This window comes from Ostrea edulis, chromosome 1 (assembly GCF_947568905.1).
Source record: "Ostrea edulis chromosome 1, xbOstEdul1.1, whole genome shotgun sequence".
NCBI lineage: Eukaryota > Metazoa > Mollusca > Bivalvia > Ostreida > Ostreidae > Ostrea > Ostrea edulis.
In genome coordinates, this window is record NC_079164.1 from 93,719,391 (window position 1) to 93,744,390 (window position 25,000).

Below are 25,000 nucleotides of genomic sequence, written 5' to 3' on the forward strand. Positions count from 1 at the left end.
TTCAAAACTACTGTGATGCAATGTTGCACAGGCATTACCACGTCATTGACTACACTGTGTCTCATTTACAAGGGAGCAAAATAACAAAGCAGATTTGTTGGTATTACTAGATGGTGTAGTGAAAAAAAACTGGTTTATCAAAGGAAGAATTTTTGAATGAATAAGAATATTTTGTCTCCATTGCTGATCATGTTTAGGCTAATCCAAATTCATTCTCTGTTCTTTTGGACCTGCTCACTCTTAAATTTTAGGTGTTTTTTGGCCTTTAACGTTTTCTTTGTAAATTCCCACTGCATTTAAAGCATATGAGCTTCTTTAAATATTTTTTGTGTGCTTTCATTTTATAGTATTAAAATCTAAAATTTTAAATCAAAATAGTTTGATGGCTTACTATTAAAGAACACAATTTCCTGTATTTTTAAATTACGTAAATTTTCCTTTCAACATAATTTAGGCTTCATTCACAGAACTGAAGTTTATAGTGCAAAAAAAAATCTCTTGTGCGTCTAATTTGAGCAAAAAGTCTAAAGAACTAGTCATTAGTTTGGAATTACCTTTAGTGCTGATATGTTAAGCTGACAATGTTTGAATATGTTTTAAAAAATTGAAAGTTGATGTGTTATGTTTATAAAGAGTTGGCATTGATATGTTTGCACACTTTGTCATACCATTTACATACATGTCAAGATAATACAACCTCACAAACAGTATTTTATTCAGTGCCATAAGCATGATAATTGTATGAGGAATATCTTGAGCAATATTCTTGAGCAAACAAGCTAGTTTGCTGAAGGGCCCATCCCTCATAAGGCATTGTTATTATAAAAGACAAAAGAAAATCCTGTCAGTAATTCATCTTTCTTATTTGGTATAGTCTAAATGAAATATTGATGAAAGATGATACTCAGAACAGAACATTTATCAATTTATTTCAATTAATAAGCTTAAATATAAAAATAGAAGAAGAGATGTAGTGTGAAGTCAATATGAAATGCCAAACAACAGACATTAGACTTGTACAGGTCATTATTCTACCTTAATGATGGGCCAAACCAATATTATGAAGCATGCTGTATCAAAGGCCGCATGAAAATAAAAGCTGTGAGATTATTCATAAAAGATGAGAATCTACTGCAGAAATGTACGACCATCTATATTAATCATGAAAACCAATAGCTACTGGACAATATGTTCCTGGCTTGGGTTTAAACATATTTGTTAGTGTTCAACCCTTCTCCTATAAATTTAATATAGTAATCAACAAAGCAAGCTCTTAAAATCTGTAAGAATTTTATTTAACTCTTGAGTTTGATACAGAATGCAATCAGTTGAAAAAAATTTACAAGAGACAATAAGTAGTAACCGTCAAAAGAGTACTCGATTTCTGTATGATAGTTAAAAAATAAAACAATATACCCAAATTTGAATGAATGATCTCTGTTTATAGCAAAAGAATTAATTAGCACACCTACTGCTGCATATGAACCCAGTAATGAATGGAGCATTTGCAGGCAGCCATATTTCCTATGTATGAAAAAAAGTGCCTGAAACATTTCATATTGAAAATGCATGTTTTATAAGTGAATGACTTACATGTTAGTTAAGGTAAATACCAATATCAAGCTGTGAAGTGAAACAAAATGCATACTAGTAGTATCATTATTGATGTACATTGCAGTTTTTCACAGTGAAGTGCCCTCATCTCATTAGATGTATAATGTTTGCAGGATAAAATATGCTCATCAGCGGGATGTTTACATAGTGGATTTTGCTGATTATCCTTATTGAAATTGAAATATTTGGTCTGGTTAGGTTGTTTTTTTTTATTAGATGGGTCATTTTATCAATTTGATGGGTCATGGGGCAATGCAATTTTTTATTTTTTTTACGGGTGCTTGGTAGATACAAAAGGTGCCTCCCTACCCCCCCCCCCCCCCCACCCACCCACCCACCCATGTATTTATTTCTGGAATAGCCCTAATGAATTATTCCGTTTTTTGAGGATGCACAAGTCTATTTTCTACGAACTGAAGTTTGAGGTTAGAATTGAACTTGACAAGTGTTTTATTTGACAGGACGCTAAACCTCTGGAGGTCTATACAGGAGACTTTTTGATAGATAGTACACAATTGTGCTGCTTGGGTAAGTAGATCAACATGGAACAACATTTGAAAGCGTGAACATAAATTTTATAGATAAGTTAAATCAACAGATTCAGAAGTCTTTACTTACAGGGTTTGCAATCTATGTGATTTGTGCACAGCTATGGGTGCAACATTTTGGATACAAAGTTTGTGGGTTTTTTTTTAAAATTTGCTTTTATTTGTTTTTTTTTTAACAGTGTCTGACAGAATGAAGAACCTTGTAGTGTATTCTTATCAACCAGAAGGTAATGCCAGTTAGCTGTTGTCATGGAAACCTGCATATGTTCACCGCATGTAATACCTGTCAGTGTTTTGTTATTACACATTACGCCAAAAAATCTTAATTTCTCAGGTACTGCTGCATCGGTTAAAAAGATAACGCAAGGAAATCCCCCCCCCCCCCCATTTTTATTTGTTTATTTATGTAAATGAGGTAACTCTATTACACATTTAATATGTAACAGAATAAATACGGTAATTTAGCACTGCCATTATTCCGTACACATATTCCTTTGCGGTGGCCTAAAAATGTCCCTCACTGTTTTGTTTGTTTTGAACATATTTTATTGTATATACATGTACTATATACAAAAGGATTAGAAACAAGTTCTTGCATCTTACGAGTTCTTCTCCTTATAAAAAATAGAATAGCACACAATTGTCATTAATATACAGTAAATAGTTAATACAATAATGGTACATATAGGTATATTCTATAAGTAGTAGTACAATATAGCATTAATTGAATCTTTTGGTTTCTTGAATGTACGTCTGAACATTTGAAAAAATAAATTTATTTAGTTCAATAGATAAAACATTATCACCCCAAAGTAGTACATGTGTATCGATTATTACCAAATCATTTAACCTTAGCAATCTATCCATTAATTTATATCTAGCATTTGAATACTTATTACAAGTAAAGAAAAAGTGGTATGCATCTTCACGCATGCCACATGAACACAACGGGGAATCAACAATATTGCGTCTATACAAATCATAATTCAGAACACATGCATGTCTTAGTTTGGTATGAATTATATTCAGGAAACGAGAACCATATGAAAAGTATATAAGTGGTTTAGAATTATTGATATTATTAGAGCTAATACTTTAACGGAATTGTGTAATTGAAGAAGCCTGTCTTGATTTAATACTAAGAGAATTCCACATTGATACAGCATCTGGAATGAATGATTTTTTATAAAGTTCAAGTCTACATTTTGGTACTGTATAGTTGTCTCCATTACGGAGATTGTACGTAGACTTTTTGTTTGTTTTATTAGGTATTGTTTCTTTTAGATACTGCGGAAGCTCATTATTATGAATTTTGTACATAGTAACTAGTTTAGCGGTTGCTCTTCTAAATGACAGAGGTTCTAAACCAGTTTCCAAATACAGAGAATCTCTAGACGCTAGTATAGGAAGGCCAGTAATAATTCGCGCTGCACATAATTGGACTTTTTCTAGCATATCACTATCAGATGAAGTACATCCATCCCAAACAACAGACGCATAGTCCCTCACTATAAACATTCAATACATGTATATTCTGCAAATTAATTTGATTAATTAGATGACCACATCAATTTACAGCCAGAGAAAGTCATGGTGGACAGAGACTGATTCGCAAGGCCGACTTTAATTCTGGTTCCCACATTAACAGCATGTTCCGTGTCCGATGTAAACTCTATGATCCATCGTCAGATAAACGAATGACGGGGGCCTCAGAGAAGAGACACATCACTTATTTTGGTAAGTTTTCTAAGTGCTGGATAGAATAAAATTATGAGTAACATTAGGCAGTATTCGTTTGATAAGAAGTCTTCTGTGTAGGAGGTGTGTTTATTGCTACTCTGAATGTAACATTAGACAGGTTACTTTAGATAAGAACTCTTCTGTGTAGGAGGTGTGTTTATTGCTACTCTGAATGTAACATTAGACAGTATTCTTTAGATAAGAACTCTTCTGTGTAGGAGGTGCATTTACTCTGAATGCTTAGTGATATGGAGTAAAGGAAAAGAGTACCAATTCATTTCCCATAGACCTCAATGTTAACCTTTGGCCCTCTCACTAATTAACTATATCGATTTTAAACAAATGACCGCAAACATTTCAAAGTTCATTCCAAGTGTTGATAAAAAATGACAAAAAATATATAGGGTCCCGTGCCTTTTATAGGCCATATTTGTACTTTTTTACAACACATAGCAATCTGCAGTAAATTACACACTTCATTTTAAGCACACCCCTACCATGGTAATTTCCTCAGTCATTTCTCGATTTTGTGCGATAATTTTTCATCCTGACAATTAATTTGAACCTCTATAATATTTCTTTCAATTGCAAATAATTTCACTCTTGATATTAGCCAATCACGCAACACCTAGACATTTATACCTCCGCTCAATCTTGGGTAAACTCTTTCCGGGTTACGCATACGGGGGTTTGGTACTCTCATTCCTGTACACCTATACTTAGTGAGAAAGACTTGAAAAAATGAAAAGCTGCTTCAGTTTAAAGATGTAAATGTAGGAAATACAAAATAATATCAAAAGAAATATTTCATTAAAATGAAAACATAAAAAAAGTGTTACGTTTGTAAGTACATGTAATATCCTTGATATGATATGATATGTACAATGAACAAGCAAAAATGTGATATAATAAGAATTTCATGTGTTTATTTTCTCCAGAGCAACAAAATAATGTGATACAATGTATAATAAGAATTTACTTCCTGAATACTTGTTACTTACTTCCTGAATATTTGTTACTTATGTCCTGAATACTTGTTACTTACTTCCTGAATACTTGTTACTTACTTCCTGAATACTTGTTACTTACTTGGTCTTGTGTATTAATTAAATCTCGGGCGTGAAACCGCATATGAGAAACTTACTGTGTACATTTACTTATGCAGTGATGGTCAATTGTCCCACCCCTGCTTGTTGATAAGTTGTTTTGTGCCTTACTGTATATGAGAGTTCTCTGAAAGGAAATAACTCGAGATACAGCTGAAAGGAAGTAACTTGAGATACAGCTGAAAGGAAATAACTCAAGATAGAGCTGAAAGGAAATAACTCAAGATACAGCTGAAAGGAAATAACTCGAGATACAGCTGTAAACTTGAGTAAAACATTTGCTGGATACCTGTTCTGTATTTCATGTTACTTTATTTTCGAGAACTGTGCCTTGTAGAGTTATCAGCCACACATGATTTTTGAGAACTGTGTTTTGTAGAGTTATCAGCCACACATGATTTTTGAGAACTGTGTTTTGTAGAGTTATCAGCCACACATGATTTTTGAGAACTGTGCCTTGTCAGTTATCAGCGACACATGATTTTTGAGAACTGTGTTTTGTAGAGTTATCAGCCACACATGATTTTTGAGAACTGTGCCTTGTCAGTTATCAGCGACACATGATTTTCGAGAACTGTGCTTTGTAGAGTTATCAGCGACACATGATTTTCGAGAACTATGCCTTGTCAGAGTTATCAGCGACACATGATTTTCGAAAATGTTTTATTATCAGTTATAATAATAATAATGATTGGTTTTATATAGCGCCTTATCCAGTGTATGCTGCTCAAAGCGCTTTACAATAATCAATGTACATTATTACCCCGGCAGACCTTATATCAATCTAGAACTTTCTCAGCCTCCTAGGAAGCATACAGTGCAAGCTGCTATTACAAGCGCTAGAGCACTAACATTCTAACAATATCTTTCACTGTCTATAGCCAGGTACCCCTTTTACACTTGGGTGGAGTGAGGAAATTCATGTAAAGTGCCTTTCCCAAGGACACAACGTCAGCCCTGCTGCGGCCAGGACTCGAACCCACGACCTTTCGGTCGAGAGTCTGACGGCCTAACCACTAGGCCACCGATGCCACCTTATAGGGGAGGGTGTTGATATTTTGGACGGGTGTGATATTTTGGACAGTCAATAAAACATTACAATAATTATAACTGATTAAAATATGCTGCAAGTCAAAATTTTAGATTGAATAGTTTTGAAAAACATTGGTCATTGTTTCAAAGCATTTTTGATGTGTAGCTGGTATTACATGTATTTCATTCATTACTCTTGCTATTATTACTTTTTTAGCTCACCTGAGCTGAAAGCTCAAGTGAGCTTTTCTGATCACCCGTATTCAGGCGTCCGTCCGTCTGTCCGTTTGTAAACTTTTCACATTTTCAACTTCTTCTCAACAACCACTGGGCCAATTTCAACCAAAGTTGGCACAAAACATCCTTAGGTAAAGGGAATTCTAAATTGTTAAAATAAAGGGCCAGGCCACCTTCCAAGGGGAGATAATCAAGAAAAGGTAAAAATAGGGTAGGGTCATTAAAAAATCTTCTTCTCAAGAACCACTGGGCCAGAAAAGATGAAATTTATATGAAAGCTTCCTTATATAATGGAGATTCTAAATTGTTAAAATCATGGCCCCCGGTGGTCAGATGGGGCCACAATAGGGGATCAAAGTTTTACATACAAATATATAGGAAAAATCTTTAAAAATCTTCTTCTCAAGAACCACTGAGCCAGAAAAGCTGATTTTTACATGAAAACTTTCTGACATAGTGCAGATTCAAGTTTGTTCAAATCATGGCCCCCGGGGATAAGATGGGGCCCCAAGGGGGGATCAAAGTTTTACATACAAATATATAGGGAAAATCTTTAAAAATCTTCTTCTCAAGAATAGCAAAGCTGTGATTAATCATATTTATATGGAAGCATCTTCAGGTAGTGTAAATTCAAGTTTGTTCAAGTCATGCCCCCAGGGGGTAGGGAGGGGCCACAATAGGGGTTCAAAGTTTGACATTGAAATATTTAAAAAAATATGTGTTCAAAAATCTTCATCTCAAGAAGAGCATAGTAATGATTAGTCATTTTAATGTAAAAGCATTATCAGGTAGTGCAGATTAAAATTTGTGGAATTCATGGTCCCCTGGCGAAGGTTGGGGCCACATAGAAGATCGATTTTTTTTTTGATTTTTTTTTTTTTTTATATGGGAATATATAAGGAGAAGTGTTTAAGAAATTTTACATGGGAATATATAGGAAAAAATGTAGATAAATTTTCAATTTTTTCTGCTCTTGTTAATTTTGCATCCAAATAAATCTAGTGATATAATTTCATTTTTGTCTTCATTTATAAATTAAGAAGAAAACTCGCCGTCGATTCCTTTTGAACAACTTGGTGAATATCATTAATCTTGGCCCCAAAAATCTTTGACTGAAGGGCATTCAATTGTTATAATTACACACTTAATGCACATATTTACGTGTACGACCCCCTATTGATTTTCTGGTCACACCTGCCATGTTGGGTTTAAAACATAAACACTCTTTTCTCAGGTGAGCGATGTGGCCCATTTATATGAAAGCTTCCTTATATAATGCAGATTCTAAATTGTTAAATTCATGGCCCCCAGGGGTCGGATGGGGCCACAATAGGGGATCAAAGTTTTACATACAAATATATAGGGAAAATCTTTAAAAATCTTTTTCTCAAGAACCACTGAGCCAGAAAAACTGAGATTTATATGAAAGCTTCCTTATATAATGCAGATTCTAAATTGTTAAAATCATGGCCCCCGGGGGTTGGATGGGGCCACAATAGGGGATCAAAGTTTTACATACAAATATATAGGGAAAATCTTTAAAAATCTTCTTCTCAAGAACCACTGAGCCAGAAAAGCTGAGATTTATATGAAAGCTTCCTTATATAATGCAGATTCTAAATTGTTAACATCATGGCCCCCGGGGATCGGATGGGGCCACAATAGGAGATCAAAGTTTTACATACAAATATATAGGAAAAATCTTTAAAAATCTTCTTCTCAAGAACCACTGAGCCAGAAAAGCTGAGATTTATATGAAAGCTTCCTTATATAATGCAGATTCTAAATTGTTAAAATCATGGCCCCCGGGGGTCGGATGGGGCCACAATAGGGGATCAAAGTTTTACATACAAATATATAGGAACAATCTTTAAAAATCTTCTTCTCAAGAACCACTGAGCCAGAAAAGCTGAGATTTATATGAAAGCTTCCTTATATAATGCAGATTCTAAATTGTTAAAATCATGGCCCCCGGGGGTCGGATGGGGCCACAATAGGAGATCAAAGTTATTTTGTTTGTTTGTTTTCTCTTTTTTTTTTTTTTTTTTTTTGTTGTTGTTGATATAATGCAGATTCAAGTTTGTTAAAATCATGGACCCTGGGGATTGGATGGGGCCTCAAGGGGGGCATCAAAGTTTTACATACAAATTTATAGGAAAAATCTTTTAAAATCTTCTTCTCAAGAACCACTGAGCCAGAAAAGCTGAGGTTTATATGAAAGCTTCCTGATATAGTGCAGATTATAAGTTGTTAAGATCATGGCCCCCGGGGGTCGGATGGGGCCACAATAGAGGATCAAAGTTTTACATACAAATATATAGGAAAAATCTTTTAAAATCTTCTTCTCAAGAACCACTGAACCAGAAAAGCTGAGATTTATATGAAAGCTTCCTGATATAGTGCAGATTATAAATTGTTAAGATCATGGCCCCCGGGGGTCGGATGGGGCCACAATAGGGGGTCAAAGTTTAACATACAAATATATAGGAAAAATCTTTAAAAATCTTCTTCCCAGAACCACTAAGCCAGAAAAGCTGAGATTTATATGAAAGCTTTCTGATATAGTGCAGATTCAGGTTTGTTAAAATCATGCCCCCCTGGGGTAGGATGGGACCACAATAGGGGATCAAAGTTTTACATACAAATATATAGGAAAAATCTTTAAAAATCTTCTTCTCAAGAACCATTGGGCCAAAGAAGTTCACATTTACATGAAAGCTTTCTGACATAGTGTAGATTCAAGTTTGCAAAAACCATGGCCTCCAGGGGAAGGTTTGGGGCCATAATAGGGACTACGGTTTTACATGCAAATAGATATGGAAAATCTTCTGATATGGACCAAGGTGACTCAGGTGAGCGATGTGGCCCATGGGCCTCTTGTTTCCTTCTCATATATTGTATAGACTTTGCTTTAAACAACGCAAGTATAAACACTTAACTAGATCAGTTCTTTTTGTGTGTTCAGTATGTGCACTCTTTGAAAGTGTTCAGATGTAGAGAGTCAGATTAGGAGTGGTATGTGTGTGTGTTTTAAAAACAAATGCTATTTATATTGACTTCAATGTTTGTATGAAAGAAAAATAAGAAAATATAAAAAAAAAAAAAAAAAGAAAAAGAAAGAAATTTAAACTGATTTCCAAACTTGATGTATTTTGTAAAACACCTAATCATGTGTGCATGTGTTACCCAGCTCTGACTGGTTGATTGAAATACATGACCTTGGTGTCAGGTTAATCCGTCCCACGGTTGATCCGTGCCTAGTCGATGAAACCCGAGAACACAATCTAGACTGTTTGTAGAATCAGCTGATATACAACATCATGAATATGCCTGGGTTCAGTGGTTAGATGAGGAGCATTTCCGAAATACATATGTACTGTCCGAAATATCAACACTTTCCCCTAGTGATTTACAGCAACAACAGAAATTGTGATCCAAGATTTCTCTTACAAAAGTTTTAAAATGATGACATTGTTGATGAACATGATAAATGCCAGAGTGTACAATCTTTCTGTTTATTTTTGTAGCAACATTGGATGGCAGCTTAGGTTTTGTCTTACCACTTTCTGAAAAGGTGTACAGAAGACTGTTCATGTTACAAAACGCTCTGGTGACCCACATACCCCACGTGGCAGGCCTTAACCCTCGATCTTACAGGTACAATTCAGTTGTAATTAATCTGTAATTTCACTTACATCATACCCCAGTAAACTTTACTAGAATGTATATTATACACTAACACCGATATTGAAGTTATTGGTAGTATCCAAGGTTAATCATAAATAATCAAGCAACATTGGTTGATCCAGGGTGGGGGGTGGGGGTTGGAAAAGGGGAAAGAGGAAGGAAAAAGAAAAGGGCAGAGGAGAAAGAGCCTAGTTTGGCTGTAGAAAAATCACTACAATTGAGATAATTTGGTTTCTGACTTATATTCATCTGAGCTGTAATATTAGAAATACAGATATTTTTGCATAGATTTATTTATAATTGAAAAAATGATTGATATATCAACATTTTGTAAGAAATTGATGCCAAGAGTCTTGGCAAGTATTTTGTAAGAATTGATTTATTGTTTTACACATTATAAACTCTTGCCAATCCAATAGATCCATGAAATTGATATTGAAATTTTTAAAGTAACAGAAAAAATATTCAGAATTATAGTATTTATTAACAGTAAATTATTTAGTAAATAAGAAACTGTAGATGTAATGAAAATGACATTTTTCCTGCAGACATGTAGTTTATTTTGAAGAGTTCTTTCCCTTTGGTACACACTTTTAATGCATTGATCTTTTAAATTTAAGGCATGTAACAAACATATTTCCTGAACTGAGAAATACTCAGAAAAATATTCTGGATGGGGAGCTATTATGGAAATATACTAACCTAAGTATCATGGAGAAAATTGAGATAGCCAAGCGGCTGGGGACATCAAATGACCAGGTACGAGGATCGTGAATTACTGGAAAGTCAGATATACAGGACTTGTTTGTGAAATGCGGAAAATTATGGACAATTTCTCATGCCAATATCCTTTGATCCGTCACGTGAAATCTTGTGACTAGTTAATCACTATTCATTTATGCTGAATTTTCCAACACAGGCATCTCAAATTCACACACACATATTAATTTTGAATGTTCGACATCAGAATTACAATTTGATTGTGGTGATTTGACAGAAAGACTATCCACTCTAATAGTATAGTCCGAGGTTCATACTTACACATCGTAGAACCTCAAGTCAGTAGTGTATAAACTGGGACCATGAACATCATTACATGATCACTATTATTGCAACATGAACCTGAACACTTCTATGTGATGATGTTCATGGTTCCAGTTTACACACTATTGACTTGAGGTTCATGTTGCAATAGTAATCATCTCTGAACAATGATATGGGACTCGTGTACCTGTAAACAAGTCATGCATAACTAAAGCAGTGCTAGTCATCACTCTTTTATGTGACATTTAATTGCCCTGTACATACTATAAAACCTGGCCTGGCCCCATTGGCCTGGCCTGGCCTCAATTTTGGCCTCTAATTATGTTCCGCCTCAAAAGTTGGCCTGGCCTCAAATTTGGCCTCAAAAAATTTTTTGGCCTCAACCAAAAAAAAATTTTTTTAATTCAAAATTTCGATTGAATTCATTGATACTAATACCAATAATAAATCAATGAAATTAATCATAATTCTGAAACAAAATCAATATGCCAATTGTTTCATTAGTTGTGCAATCGGTTTTGTTGTGAAGGGAAAAGAAAATGATTTATTCAATACACTGATCAATAGATAATCAATAAAATCAATCAGATTGATGTTAGTTCATGATTATTTCAAAGTGCACATTTACAAAACAACAGAAACGTATCATTTATGTGCTATGACTTTGAAAAACTAAAACCAATAATAAATCAATCAAATCAATAAACATTTTGAATAAAAAAAAATAATTTTTGGTTGAGGCCAAACATTTTCTTAGAGGCCAAATTTGAGTCCAGGCCAACTTTTGAGGCCAGGCCAAAATTTGGGATGGAGCATAATTAGATGCCAAAATTGGGGCCAGGCCAATTTTGAGGCCAGGCCAATGGGGCCAGGCCAGGTTTTATAGTATGCCTGTACATACAGTAAGTTAAACATCAGTGTTAACAAGTACAATTATAAACAGTGAGTGAACCAACACATGGTGAGAGACATGAAACAGGCCCGCATTTCCTCCGGTAAATTTTCGATCCGGGGGACATAAAAATATATTTATAATACAGGTCTCTACTGTAGTCAGATTGAGCAGATAGGAAATTTGTGCATGTACATGTGTATCTGCATTTTAAAATGTATATTTTTAATGCATAGATAAACAGACTTTTACATCCATTTATAAAAGAACATTAACATTTGTCTGAACATCAGAGTTTTAAATTCTAAGAATATGTAAATAAAATAGAGAATCTTGTATTTCAGATCATGGATGATTTGATGGAAATAGACCGACTTACTGCCCATTTCTGAACAACCTGGGACACGTAATGGACGTTCACTGGCATGTTGTATGCAACTGTGTATTGATACAAGGTTCACTGAATAAGACAGTGAAAAAAAGCAGTCCTCATCTTCACTTCTGATAGCCTCGCTCCATTGGATGATTGACTGTTCATACAGAAATAATTTCAACAATGTGGTTTTTTTCTTCCATTTATTCATTTCATGACAGAATCAGACTTAGTCACTGTTCAGGAATCACTGTGACTTTGTTAAAGAATAAAAACGATATCAACGACAGTAAATGTGTTGTTAAACTTGTATATCATGAAAAATGCTTTATACAATGTTCCTGTTTAATATGCGACAAATGTTCCCTCTGTCGTAGCTGCTAAACCTCACATTCTAATTTGATCATCAAATTATTACACACCTTGATAGTATTGCATGTACATGTATAGCTGTAACCGGATAAATCAAGACAGAAAATTAACTTTCGTACAACCTTTTTAAACGAAAAAAAATTAATACTGTACAACCTGGAAAAGATTGTGAACTTTTACTCACAAATGCTTATCAATGTTAGAATACACTGTATATTGACTTGTATAAGACGTTAGAACTTTCTACCACCCATTGCCATCACCCACATTGGGAGACGGACCCAGTTTGGTAACCATCGGATACCGGGAACACCTGGGAACTGGTTCAGCTGGCGAAAGCTAGGGATTGTTCGACCTGGAAACAAATCACAAAGACTTAATTAGTGTATGCTTAGTTAGCAATGAAAAACAAATCACAAAGACTAATTTAGTGTACACTTAGCAATGAAAATCCAATCACAAAGACTAATTTAGTGTACACTTAGCAATGAAAAACAAATCACAAAGACTAATTTAGTGTACACTTAGTTAGCAATGAAAAACCAATCACAAAGACTAATTTAGTGTATGCTTAGTAAACAATGAAAAACCAATCACAAAGACTTATTAGCCGAGTTGCGTAGCAAATCTCGGCTTTTAAATTGGCGAAGGATGAGCGTCCAGTACAGCGTGTGAACTATTGGTAAGGGTACAGATGATCAAATCAATATGTGAGGGTCCTGGTGTGAAGTACATTCACACCATGACCATTCCCTTTAAGGTGGGGGGTCACGTACTCTTACAAGTAAGAATCTCTGTTAATGTCCTACGCTCCTCATATACCTCGGTAATAAATAATAATAACAATAATATATAGCGCCTTATCCAGCGTATGCTGCTCAAAGCGCTTTACAATTATCAATGTACATTATTACCCTGGCAGACCTTATATCAATCTAGAACTTTCTCAGCCTCCTAGGAAGCATACAGTGCAAGCTGCCATTACAAGCGCTAGAGCACTAACATTCTAACAATTTCTTTCACTGTCTATAGCCAGGTACCCCTTTTACACTTGGGTGGAGTGAGGAAATTCATGTAAAGTGCCTTTCCCAAGGACACAATGTCAGCCCTGCTGCGGCCAGGACTCGAACCCACGACCTTTCGGTCGAGAGTCTGACGGCCTAACCACTCGGCCACCGACGCCAAGTATAAAGAATAAGTGAAATAGATGAAAAGAAAATTTACATTTTTCTGCAATGCTATATTGCTACCCTTTAAAATCCCATTGTCTATCCACAAACAAGAAAGTCAATATGTAGTTCCTTTAAAAATTCAAAAGAGCATGAATTTCTTTTGGTTCTGTCACTGGTTATGATGGTCATATCCAGTTACATCCATAATCTTTATTTTCAGATCTGTATTTTTGTATTGAGTTTTACGGTCAATGTACATTCCTTATCAATATTCATGAGATGTCTCGCTGTTCATTTATAGATTTAAGTCCATCAAAGAAAAGCACTTGTGATTTTACTTCCTTGCAAATGGGTACTGATTGGTGAATATCAAAATTCATGAAAAAGTTGGTATTCACATGAAATGAGGAATCTTCAATAACTACAAATAAAGGATGGGCTTTTATCATACCATCAATAAATAAAGGATGGGCTTCTATCATACCATCAATGTCTTTTATGCCGTATTCCTCCCCCAACTCTGCAGTCATCAGTACATAGCCAGACTTCTTCATAATATTTGGATCTGCAAATTCAGATTTACATGAAATGAATATAAACACTAAAGATCCAAAATGGTAACCTAGCTTCTGCTATATTCAGTTATAACAAAAGCATTAAAAAATTGCAAACATCTGCCATGTCGAAGTTGATTTTATATATATTAAGATTGATTATATATATATATATATATACACAGTAAAACTCTGATATAGCGAATTTCTGGGGACCCTCTATAAAAATTTGCTATAAGCATAATTTGCTATACGTTTATACCGAATACATAATTCAAATATAACAAATTCTTTATAAAACTGATTTGTTCTACATGTATCAGTTCTCTAAGAAAGCAGCAATCGATATACTTGCGTTTGTACTGTCTTTAAAAGAAATTATGCCTATATATTTTCGAGAAGAAATATTTTTATACAAGAAATATACACTTTGATTTATACATGATAATGTTATCTTGATGGATTATTAAGTCATGCAAGAACATGTCGAGAGAGAAATGTCAACAAAAGTTTGCGCAATACATATATGTACAGTCTATTGCAATTGACATTTACTTGTTGCTTTACACAAATAAAGGAGTGTACGATAAATGCAACCAAACTTCAAATTTAATTAACGAGAATAGTAAACAATACCGACAATATATTTCCTAAACGTATGTGTAAGTATTGTTTTGCGTTAACAACCTTTTTTGAAAAAATACAAACATAAATTTTGTAATAAGTGTGGATCCTCTATGTCCATGGAGAATGATTGTTAAAAATCACAAAGAGTTTAAAATGAAAAAAATAAATTCGTTATAAAAGGTAATTTTTACGTTCATTTTTAATTCAAGGGGAATAGGAATTTACTTCGTTATATCCGTAAATTCGCTATATCCGTGTTCGTTATAGACGCAGATTTTTATATAGAATATATAAAGAATTTGCTGGGGAAATCGTTTTCACTTCGCTATAGCCATAATTTCGCTATATCCATGTTCGTTATATTCAAGTTTTACTGTATATATATATATATACACCATATCATCAAGCCTCACGCCAGATAATTTGCTTCCACTCATCAAGGACGCCTACTTCAAAAATGAAGATTAGCTTCACCCCTTCATATTTCTACAGGAAGTTAGGTATATGAATAGCTTTTAATTGCAGTGTTTGCAAAAAAATTCATTGACAAGTTTTTGAGCAGTGCTTCATTTAGTATCTGGACTACACTGTTTTTGAGTACCAATTTCCACCCCAAATCCTTAAAGTTTCCCAATACGCAAGTTCCGAGTTACACAAAAATTATTTCCCTTTGTCGAACTCTTTTGCATTTTATGACGTATGGTGGGTACACAATGTATACATTATATCGTAGACTGGCATTGTACATAATGATTACGTACGATTAATGTAATAAAAGCGTAACTTTTGTTTATATCAATCACTGGTATGTATATTCTGGCCATATCAAGCATAATCTGTTTGAATAAGATCATCAAATTGGCTATTAAATCATTATTCGTTTCCTCTTCTACATGAGTGACACTTTTATCAAAGAAAGATGGCAATTAACAGTATTTGTTTGAGCCATTTTGTTATCCAATACTCATAAACTCACTAAAGTTGCCTTTCCCCTGAGATAGGATGGTCTCAGAAACTCTGGATATATTATTTATCTTTTAAGAAATAATACAACGATAGTAATTAGCAAATGTACCCACTGTCATCATATTTTACGTCATAATTTACGGAAGAGTTCGACAAAGGGAAATAACTCTTGGGGAACTCGGAACTTCCGTATTTTCTTATTATATGGTTATGTTTAAGCATGTTATTAGTATATATTTTATATTTTACATATATTCTAAAGATTATTGTAAAAGATATAGTTAAAAATTCCATCAAATTATTTTTTTGAATTGAAAATCGGAACGATCTTGTAAAATTCACAATTTTCGAAAAGGGGGGTAATTCAAAGCTTATTATCTCCTTTGTATACCTAGAAAGTGGCCATGAAATTTATACACATTGTACAGGACATCCTGATGGTGCTTCATGAATAAAAGAAAAAATATTCATTGACGAGTTATTTTTGGCCACATCGTCCCACATGTCCTTAAACAAAATTAAATGTACTAGCTGGTATGAAAAATGATAAGAAACAGTATAGACTTTGAGACACCATTGATAATTATTTGTACAACCTTTAGAGTGTTATGCATATTGGTTTGAACTATTCTAGCAAACAGGATCACTATAGATTGGGTCTACACAATTGTAATGCTGTTACAAACCTTAGAACCTCAAAAAAATGAAGAAAAGCATTTCTTGTATACTGTTACCTTGTGCTAAATGGACAATACATTTCCCAGAAAACTCGGGAGTTTCTCCACGTGCTATAGAATTTTTCATTATTTTGGCATCGACTTTAACCTGGAATAAATATAATACATGTAAAATATAAAACATTACAATATGATGAAAGAAAGTATTACTCTGCTTACAAAGAGTGGCAAAATGATTCTGAGACATTTCAGTAAATTATTGTATATCCTTGTGGTAGAGACCCGAGACAATATATAATGGGAAATGATAGAATATATTTCCGAGACATTTCAATATATATATATAATGAGAAATGATAGAATCCCGAGACATTTCAATATATAATATGAGAAATGATAGAGTCCCGAGACATTGCAAGATATATATATATATAATGAGAAGTGATAGAATCCCAAGACATTTGAATATATAATGGGAAATAATAGAATCCCGAGACATTTCTATAAATTATAAATGTTGGTGATAGAATCCCGAGACAAATAGTAATTCGATGTTGGTGATAGAAACCGAGACATCTCAATATATAATGGTAAATGTTGGTGGAAGAATCTGGAGTCAGAACCTCAGTTACCATAGGGATCATGAAATTTACAATTTTGGTAGACTAGAGGCCTTCCTGCTCTACATGACAGCTGGTTTGCATTTATTTTTTTCTTACAGGTATGTGGTTGTATAAATAAATTTCAATATTGGTCAATATTCAAAAATGTTGTAGCCAATCAACCTCTAAAACCCTGGGGATGCAGGAGTCCTGGAATTTACAATTTACTAACTCAACCCAGTATCTCTGGTGACTAATAATCCAACAAACTAACTAACCCAGTATCTCTGGTGACTAATAATCCAACAAACTAACTAACTCAGTATCTCTGGTGACTAATAATCCAACAAACTAACTAACCCAGTATCTCTGGTGACTAATAATCCAACAAACTAACTAACCCAGTATCTCTGGTGACTAATAATCCAACAAACTAACTAACTCAGTATCTCTGGTGACTAATAATCCAACAAACTAACTAACTCAGTATCTCTGGTGACTAATAATCCAACAAACTAACTAACCCAGTATCTCTGGTGACTAATAATCCAACAAACTAATTAACTAACTCAGTATCTCTGGTGACTAATAATCTAACAAACTAATTAAACTAACCCAGTATCTCTGGTGACTAATAATCCAACAAACTAACTAACTCAGTATCTCTGGTGACTAATAATCCAACAAACTAACTAACCCAGTATCTCTGGTGACTAATAATCTAACAAACTAATTAACTAACTCAGTATCTCTGGTGACTAATAATCCAACAAACTAACTAACCCAGTATCTCTGGTGACTAATAATCTAACAAACTAACTCAGTATCTCTGGTGACTAATAATCTAACAAACTAACTAACTCAGTATCTCTGGTGACTAATAATCTAACAAACTAACTAACCCAGTATCTCTGGTGACTAATAATCTAACAAACTAATTAACTAACTCAGTATCTCTGGTGACTAATAATCCAACAAACTAACTAACCCAGTATCTCTGGTGACTAATAATCTAACAAACTAATTAACTAACTCAGTATCTCTGGTGACTAATAATCCAACAAACTAACTAACCCAGTATCTCTGGTGACTAATAATCTAACAAACTAATTAACTAACTCAGTATCTCTGGTGACTAATAATCCAACAAACTAACTAACCCAGTATCTCTGGTGACTAATAATCTAACAAACTAACTAACCCAGTATCTCTGGTGACTAATAATCTAACAAACTAACTAACCCAGTATCTCTGGTGACTAATAATCCAACAAACTAACTAACTCAGTATCTCTGGTGACTTAATAATCCAACAAGATGTGTTCATGAAACACTGATGTCCCCCGTACGGCAGCAAAGTCTGGTACCCAAAGAATGGTCATCACAAGGAATACACATGTGCAACATGAAAGCCCAATCACCAATAATTTAAAAGTTATGAACATGGTTAACATGAATTTTTTTTAAAAAGTAGGCCAAACTCTGAGAAAAATGGCCAAGGTTAAAATTTTTGTAGGCAAACAGACAGACTGACTGACAAGAGCACTGCAAAACATACATGTGCCTATTAAACCTGTAAGCATATTATGCACTTTGAATATGCAATTTCTGAGTTGCCCATTAGTTCTTTCCCTTTGTGGAACTCTTACGCACAGTGAGACACAAAACATACTTTCTTCCACATGCGGCGGGTACAAATGCTTATCGCTTCCTTCACATATTGCCTAAAGGATGATTATCAGACATCATGCAACAACCTAAACTACTGGGGCACACAATTTTAGTAAGTTTATGATTATTTGATAATAAAATAGCCCAAATAAAAATTTATAATCACCAATTTTCTTTGATTAAAATATCACTCGTGCAGAAGCTAGGAAATGAATTCATATCTAATTTAATGGCTTAATTCAAACATATATTCTTTGTATGGTCAGTTTATTATGTATACCAACGGCTGATATAAACAAAATTTACGTTTTTATAACTTTTATCCCTACTTACATAGCTAGTCTATAATATATGTATATAACTTGTACCCACCCAAACGGTCAACGGAATACTGAATGTACCTCCATCACAGAAGAGTTGACATCTCGGAACTTGCATATTGATATCATACACATTCCGAAAGAAAAGACTCAAAATTAATTGGTCATTGTGCACCAATCTATCTAACATGTGAACTGATTATGTATTTCTCTAAGAGGGAGGTTGTAACAAAATGTCAGGACAATACCTGTATTCATAACCAAAATAATCTGGAAAACTGTTTGACCTTTTACATCATAAGTGGGTCATGATCGATGCACCAATCCAGCTGAAAAGCAAACTGATCTCAAATTTCCCCGAGAGGAAGCTTGTGACTAAATTTCAGGGCAGTATCTGTTTCTACAAAGTGATACTACGACCTTGACCTTTGACCTTGAGAAACAATAGGCATCCTCAGCTTGGGATAAGGTGCATGTGTACCAAGTCTGACAGTCCTAGCCCCAATAGTTCGGTCTGTATCCTGCCTAAATGGTTTTCCTATTAACTGATACTATGACCTTGACCTTTGAAAACAATAGGCATTTTCCTCTCATCATGGTGATCAAATGGACCAAGCTGTAAGATCCTGGAGCATATGGTTCATTTTGCATTTTGCCTACAAGGTCTGGACAGACAGACGGATGATGCCATATCATAATCCGTCCCATTTTTGACGGGTGTATAAAAACTGTAGAGCAGGATTGAAGAAGGCAAGCATATAAACACAATGCAATCTATGGATCATTCTACTTTGTTCCAGTTCAAAGTCAGACGACTGAAGAATTCAGTTTTCTCACAGTTTGAAAGTAATTCTTGGAAGTTTAGGTCAATTACATATCCCTAAAATCAATTGCATGCAAACATCAATGAAATGAGATACATTTAATTGAAGATTTAAATAGATTCCCAGATCTTAATTCATTTACATGCATCATGGACTGAGATATATAACTATTGATTTACATCAAGGTTTAAATTGATTCACAAATTGATCTCAAATTAACATTGTAAAATACATACAGGAGCGTTCGGTCCAGCCAGTTTTTCCATATGATTTTCTTCAATGTTGTCCGAGAAGTTCAGCATATGCTCTGTTTTTACTATACCGGGCCACAGACTGACGAAAGCTACACAGTGTTTCTTTAACTCCATGGCACAGTCAGTAGCCATTCTGTCACACTACAAAACAAGGTTTCAAAATCCATAATGGCTGAATATTTCCAGTAGATTCACACACATGAAACCAAGTGCACTCGAGTTTTCTTATCTCTGTTTTGCAGGATACAGTCTGTTTCAATTCTCTTTACTGTTCTGACTCTTGAATTTTTGGTAACAAAGAAAACACTGAATGCACAATTAATGAAAACTGGATCTTAAAATTGAATTGCCAAACACAATTAATGTTCTACAGTAACTTTCCCATGACACAAAATTGCAACCTTTGAGCTTTATTCTACTACAAATATGATAGTATCATTCTGTCCCTGAATTCCACCAAATGATGTGGAAAAAAAAAGGGGGACTTGAGACTATATACGCACATGCACAAAGATCGAGCTGCAAAGTAGAGCTAATTCATGTTAGAGCACAGTTCAAAACCAGTATAAAGTAGGCTGTTGCTATTTTCTGTAAATTTCATGCACATAGATGTACGTGTAAGGATCGAGTAAGCAGTACTGGTATTGAGAATGTCGTCTTAATTCTATTTTATATCTATTGTTACAGTGCAAAGTAACATGATATGGTAAACAATGTAGACAAAATATCATAACTAGTAGTACATGTTATTCAATTTGTTTACTCACCATTTTGTGTTAGTACAATAAACAACAAAAAATAATATCTTATTCATAAAACAACTATACATTTAAAATCCTCAGTATCTTCCTCTATAGTCAGAGTATTTATTTAATGGCTTGGATTGCAAAATGTAGCTTAGCTGCAGCTAGAACAATCATGTTAGATTTTTAGAATATAATTTACATCAAGTTTTTATTTGTTGGAGCCAGTACTATAGATAATAACTATTGATTAGCATGCAATACCAGGCCATTATTATTTGCCATCGTTACATGAAATGATAAGATCTGTACTGAAATGTTCAGAGTACATGTACAAGTCAATATTGATAAGATCTGTACTGAAATGTTCAGAGTACAAGTCAATATTGCAGCCTGTACGCTAAGTTATAAACAAAATGGTGGTGGACCATCATAAATTAGTAAGTTCTGGTAGCCCTGGTTTCAATTAATGGCATCATCATGTTATTCGCTCCGCGGAGCGAATTAGCATGTGCTCTACGGACTTAAATATATAGCATTTATTCCGTAAATGTGAATGAATGATTTTTGCTTTTATAAACGGAATAAATATAGCATGATTATAAAAAGTCAGCGAATAACATGATTATGCCCAATTCATTCTTGTTATATTATGAGTTTCAACCTGAAATTGATAATTTTTATGTTATGATATGTGTAAATGACTTAATATATTACCGCTTCCTTCCCGATGCCGTAGGGAACGTTAAATAGATATCTTAATCCTCCCACCGATGAAATGTTGACGATCAGTCCTTGTTTACGTGGTACCATGAGGCGGGCAGCATGAACAGCACAGAGATAATGGTTCCTGGATTTAAAGACAGCATTTCTTTTATCTCGCATTAAAATTCAAATTATTCAGAAAACGGGTCCCACAATGAACAACTTTAAAAAAAATAAAACTTCCAAGTCCCATGTAATTCAGTGTAACAACAATTTTTTTTTGGTCAGAATATATACAGTATGATGGAATAAACCATATAAAAATCAAAGAAAAGATGAAATTAGGAATGAAAATAAGGGTCGGAATGTCCAGTGAAAGGATTGCACAGGTGTAATATTAAGCAATTTTCACTGTATTCAGCAGAATATAAAACATGCCCACAAAAGAGCCCATACTGATGATTGACTTTACAATAATTATATCCCTCTACTACTTTAAGATCACTATAATAATTATGAATTTAAACACAAATTAATGTCAGATTTTGCACACACAAAGTGCGAATAATGCTAAATCCATCATGATGTACATGTATATACATGTATTATATAGACTACAAATATACCTAACTAAACAATATAATTCTGAAAGTACCGCACCTAAGTATGTGTTGTAACATAAACGATATAGGGTTATGCTAAAAGTACTGAACCCAAGTATATTAAGTGTCGTACCTCAGCCCCACATTATTCACAGTGTCCCACATGTTCATTGGCTGCTCCCAGTATGGTACTCCCATGTTTTTCATAATGGCCTGAATAATATCATAACGATTTTAAGTTAAGTCAGCATAGTTTTTGAATAATAAAAGACCTGTAAAAAGTTTTACCTACATTTTTGCAATCAGCCTCTTTACTTGGTCACATATGACAACAGTCCGCCCGGGTGTTTCAGAAAACATGCATGTAGTAATACTTTAATTTTTAGAGACTCTAAAATCAGGCAGCTAAACCCGCGATTCCATGCAGTTGTTATAATTATAACCCCCAGCCTCCACCCCTAACTCAAGTGGTGGAGGTAAAGAGGTAGGGACAATAGAGTTGCTGCATATTTTCTTGAAATTCTTTATCCAAAATTTGAATTTTACTAATTCGTTTTTAATTGATGACACAGTAAAACCTGGTCACCCTCCATCTTCCAGAAAATATTCTTGATTGTGATAACATGTATATCACTCTCATGATACAGTCAAACCCGTTTAAATAGAATCTGGTAATACTGAAATCTTGCTTTACCACAAAGAGCAATTAGAAGGTGCCCTATAGCTACTATACATGTATATCCTTAAAAAATGTTTGAAAGAAAAAAATGGTTATAATGAACTCGGTTATTAGATTCTTGGTTAAAAGGAAGTAATGTTTAACCTAATTATTCTCAATATTGTGTGGTGAGGCTGTTTCCAAGATTTTAAACATTTAATTAAGCAATTAATGATATTAGCTTCAATGAATTATACACAAACATCATACATGTCAGCTCAATGGTAGAGTGTTCGCTTCATAACAGTGAGATCGTGAGTTCAAGCCCCATTCTTGCCAGTGTCTGCGTCAAACCTAAGACGTTAAAATTGGTAGTGATTGCTCCTTCGTCAATCACTCGGCATTTAGAAGTGAGAATCGTGGATCTTTCGGACATGATTAACGCGACCTTCAATACGGAGATACTGTGTCAGAACAGGAGTTGGTATAATGTAGAACCCTCACTGTTATACCCATCAGCGCTAAGCATCTACGGTCTAAAAAATTTATACTTCACCTACACCTGGTGATTGACGTCTCAATATGAGTAAAAATTTATACTTCACCTACACCTGGTGATTGACGTCTCAATATGAGTAAAAATTTATACTTCACCTACACCTGGTGATTGACGTCTCAATATGAGTAAAAATTTCTTGACAGGACGTAAAACAACCAACCAACCACCATACACACGTCGTGTACAATTATAGAAGAACAGTTAACCCCTACAATAGTTGGTCAGTGTTCTGTTATACACACAATGAATGGAAAAGTGTGTTTTTTAATGATTATATGGAGTCCTGTAATTCTGTATAAATAAACCTGTAACTTTCAGGTGTCAAAATTGAAAAGTCCTCATTGATTGTGATCTTCCTATCAAATTTCACATTACATCATAAAAGCAGCTCCGAGTTACAGAATATGCAAGAAATTGATAATCAATTTAGTCCCATTTAAGCTCTGGAATGACAAAATCAGAAAATAGTCCATGAAAAAAAATATATGCAAATCTACACGCTTGGTAAGCCTCTAAAACACTTCACTGCCGCTTCACTCACACAGTTGAGAAAAGTCTGACTTTGGGTGCTTTGTGAAAGTTTTAATGAAAGGCTCCTGCATCATTGATTAGTGCCCTAATTAGATGTAGGTGTCCATTTAAATTCCTTATTAGTTATCTTAACTATATACATGTATAGTTACATCTTACCTATTTACATAAGAATTTTACCTCTGTTCATAAATGACAGCTGAGCCCACTTCACATTTCTCTTACAGATTTTTTACGATAGAATTATAAGCTATTAATCTACAGGAGGTGAGATCAATCAAAACAATTTCCCAGGAAATTGAGTACTTTTCCAGAACCTGTACTCACAGTGACTGCGGAGTACGCATTGTTGACCAGGATGTCCAGCTGTCCGTTCTGCTCGGTCTTCACTCTCTGGAACAATTCCTCCACATCTTCATCCTTACTGTGATCACATTGAACAGGGATACACTTACCTCCCCTTGCCTCAACCTGAAAATATTAAAGAGGTCAATTCTGGCAAGGTTACAACACTATAAACCTGCAAGGGTGTCTGGGTAGCGTAGAGGTAAAACCTGCAAAGGTGTCCGGTTGGCGCAGAGGTATCGCTCTCACTTCTCACTGGGTGTCCAGGTAGCACTCTCACTTCTCACTGCTGTGTCCAGGTAGCACTCTCACTTCTCACCGCTGTGTCCAGGTAGCACTCTCACTTCTCATCGCTGTGTCCAGGTAGCGCAGAGGTATAGCGCTCTCACTTCTCACCGCTGTGTCCAGGTAGCGCTCACTTCTCACTGGGTATCCAGGTAGCACTCTCACTTCTCACCGCTGTGTCCAGGTAACGCAGAGGTATAGCACTGCGCAGAGGTATAGCACTCTCACTTCTCACTGATGCGACCCGAGTTCGATCCCTGT

General features: G+C 34.6%; 2 protein-coding genes across 4 annotated transcripts in view; one reads left to right on the forward strand and one right to left on the reverse strand.

Annotated features, from left to right (window-relative positions):
* LOC125673454 (cleavage and polyadenylation specificity factor subunit 1-like) overlaps positions 1-12,562 on the forward strand; it is a 43,095-nt gene extending 30,533 nt beyond the window's left edge. The window contains exons 32-37 of the mRNA XM_048910028.2: positions 2,076-2,142; positions 2,342-2,389; positions 3,741-3,899; positions 9,805-9,934; positions 10,585-10,723; positions 12,245-12,562. Of these exons, the coding sequence (XP_048765985.2) occupies positions 2,076-2,142; positions 2,342-2,389; positions 3,741-3,899; positions 9,805-9,934; positions 10,585-10,723; positions 12,245-12,292 (591 nt within the window). The 3' untranslated portion in view covers positions 12,293-12,562. The remainder of the gene's footprint in view (positions 1-2,075; positions 2,143-2,341; positions 2,390-3,740; positions 3,900-9,804; positions 9,935-10,584; positions 10,724-12,244) is intronic.
* A 52-nt stretch (positions 12,563-12,614) lies between these two features.
* The window catches only part of LOC125673487 (dehydrogenase/reductase SDR family member 1-like), a 29,177-nt gene continuing 16,791 nt past the window's right edge, over positions 12,615-25,000 (reverse strand). For all 3 annotated transcript variants that reach the window (XM_048910084.2, XM_048910094.2, XM_048910077.2), the window contains 7 exons: positions 24,437-24,580; positions 22,495-22,574; positions 21,772-21,904; positions 20,294-20,452; positions 16,699-16,789; positions 14,302-14,382; positions 12,615-13,000 (listed from right to left, as the gene is read on the reverse strand). In XM_048910084.2, coding sequence (XP_048766041.2) covers positions 12,879-13,000; positions 14,302-14,382; positions 16,699-16,789; positions 20,294-20,452; positions 21,772-21,904; positions 22,495-22,574; positions 24,437-24,580 — 810 coding nt within the window. In that variant the 3' untranslated portion in view covers positions 12,615-12,878. The remainder of the gene's footprint in view (positions 13,001-14,301; positions 14,383-16,698; positions 16,790-20,293; positions 20,453-21,771; positions 21,905-22,494; positions 22,575-24,436; positions 24,581-25,000) is intronic.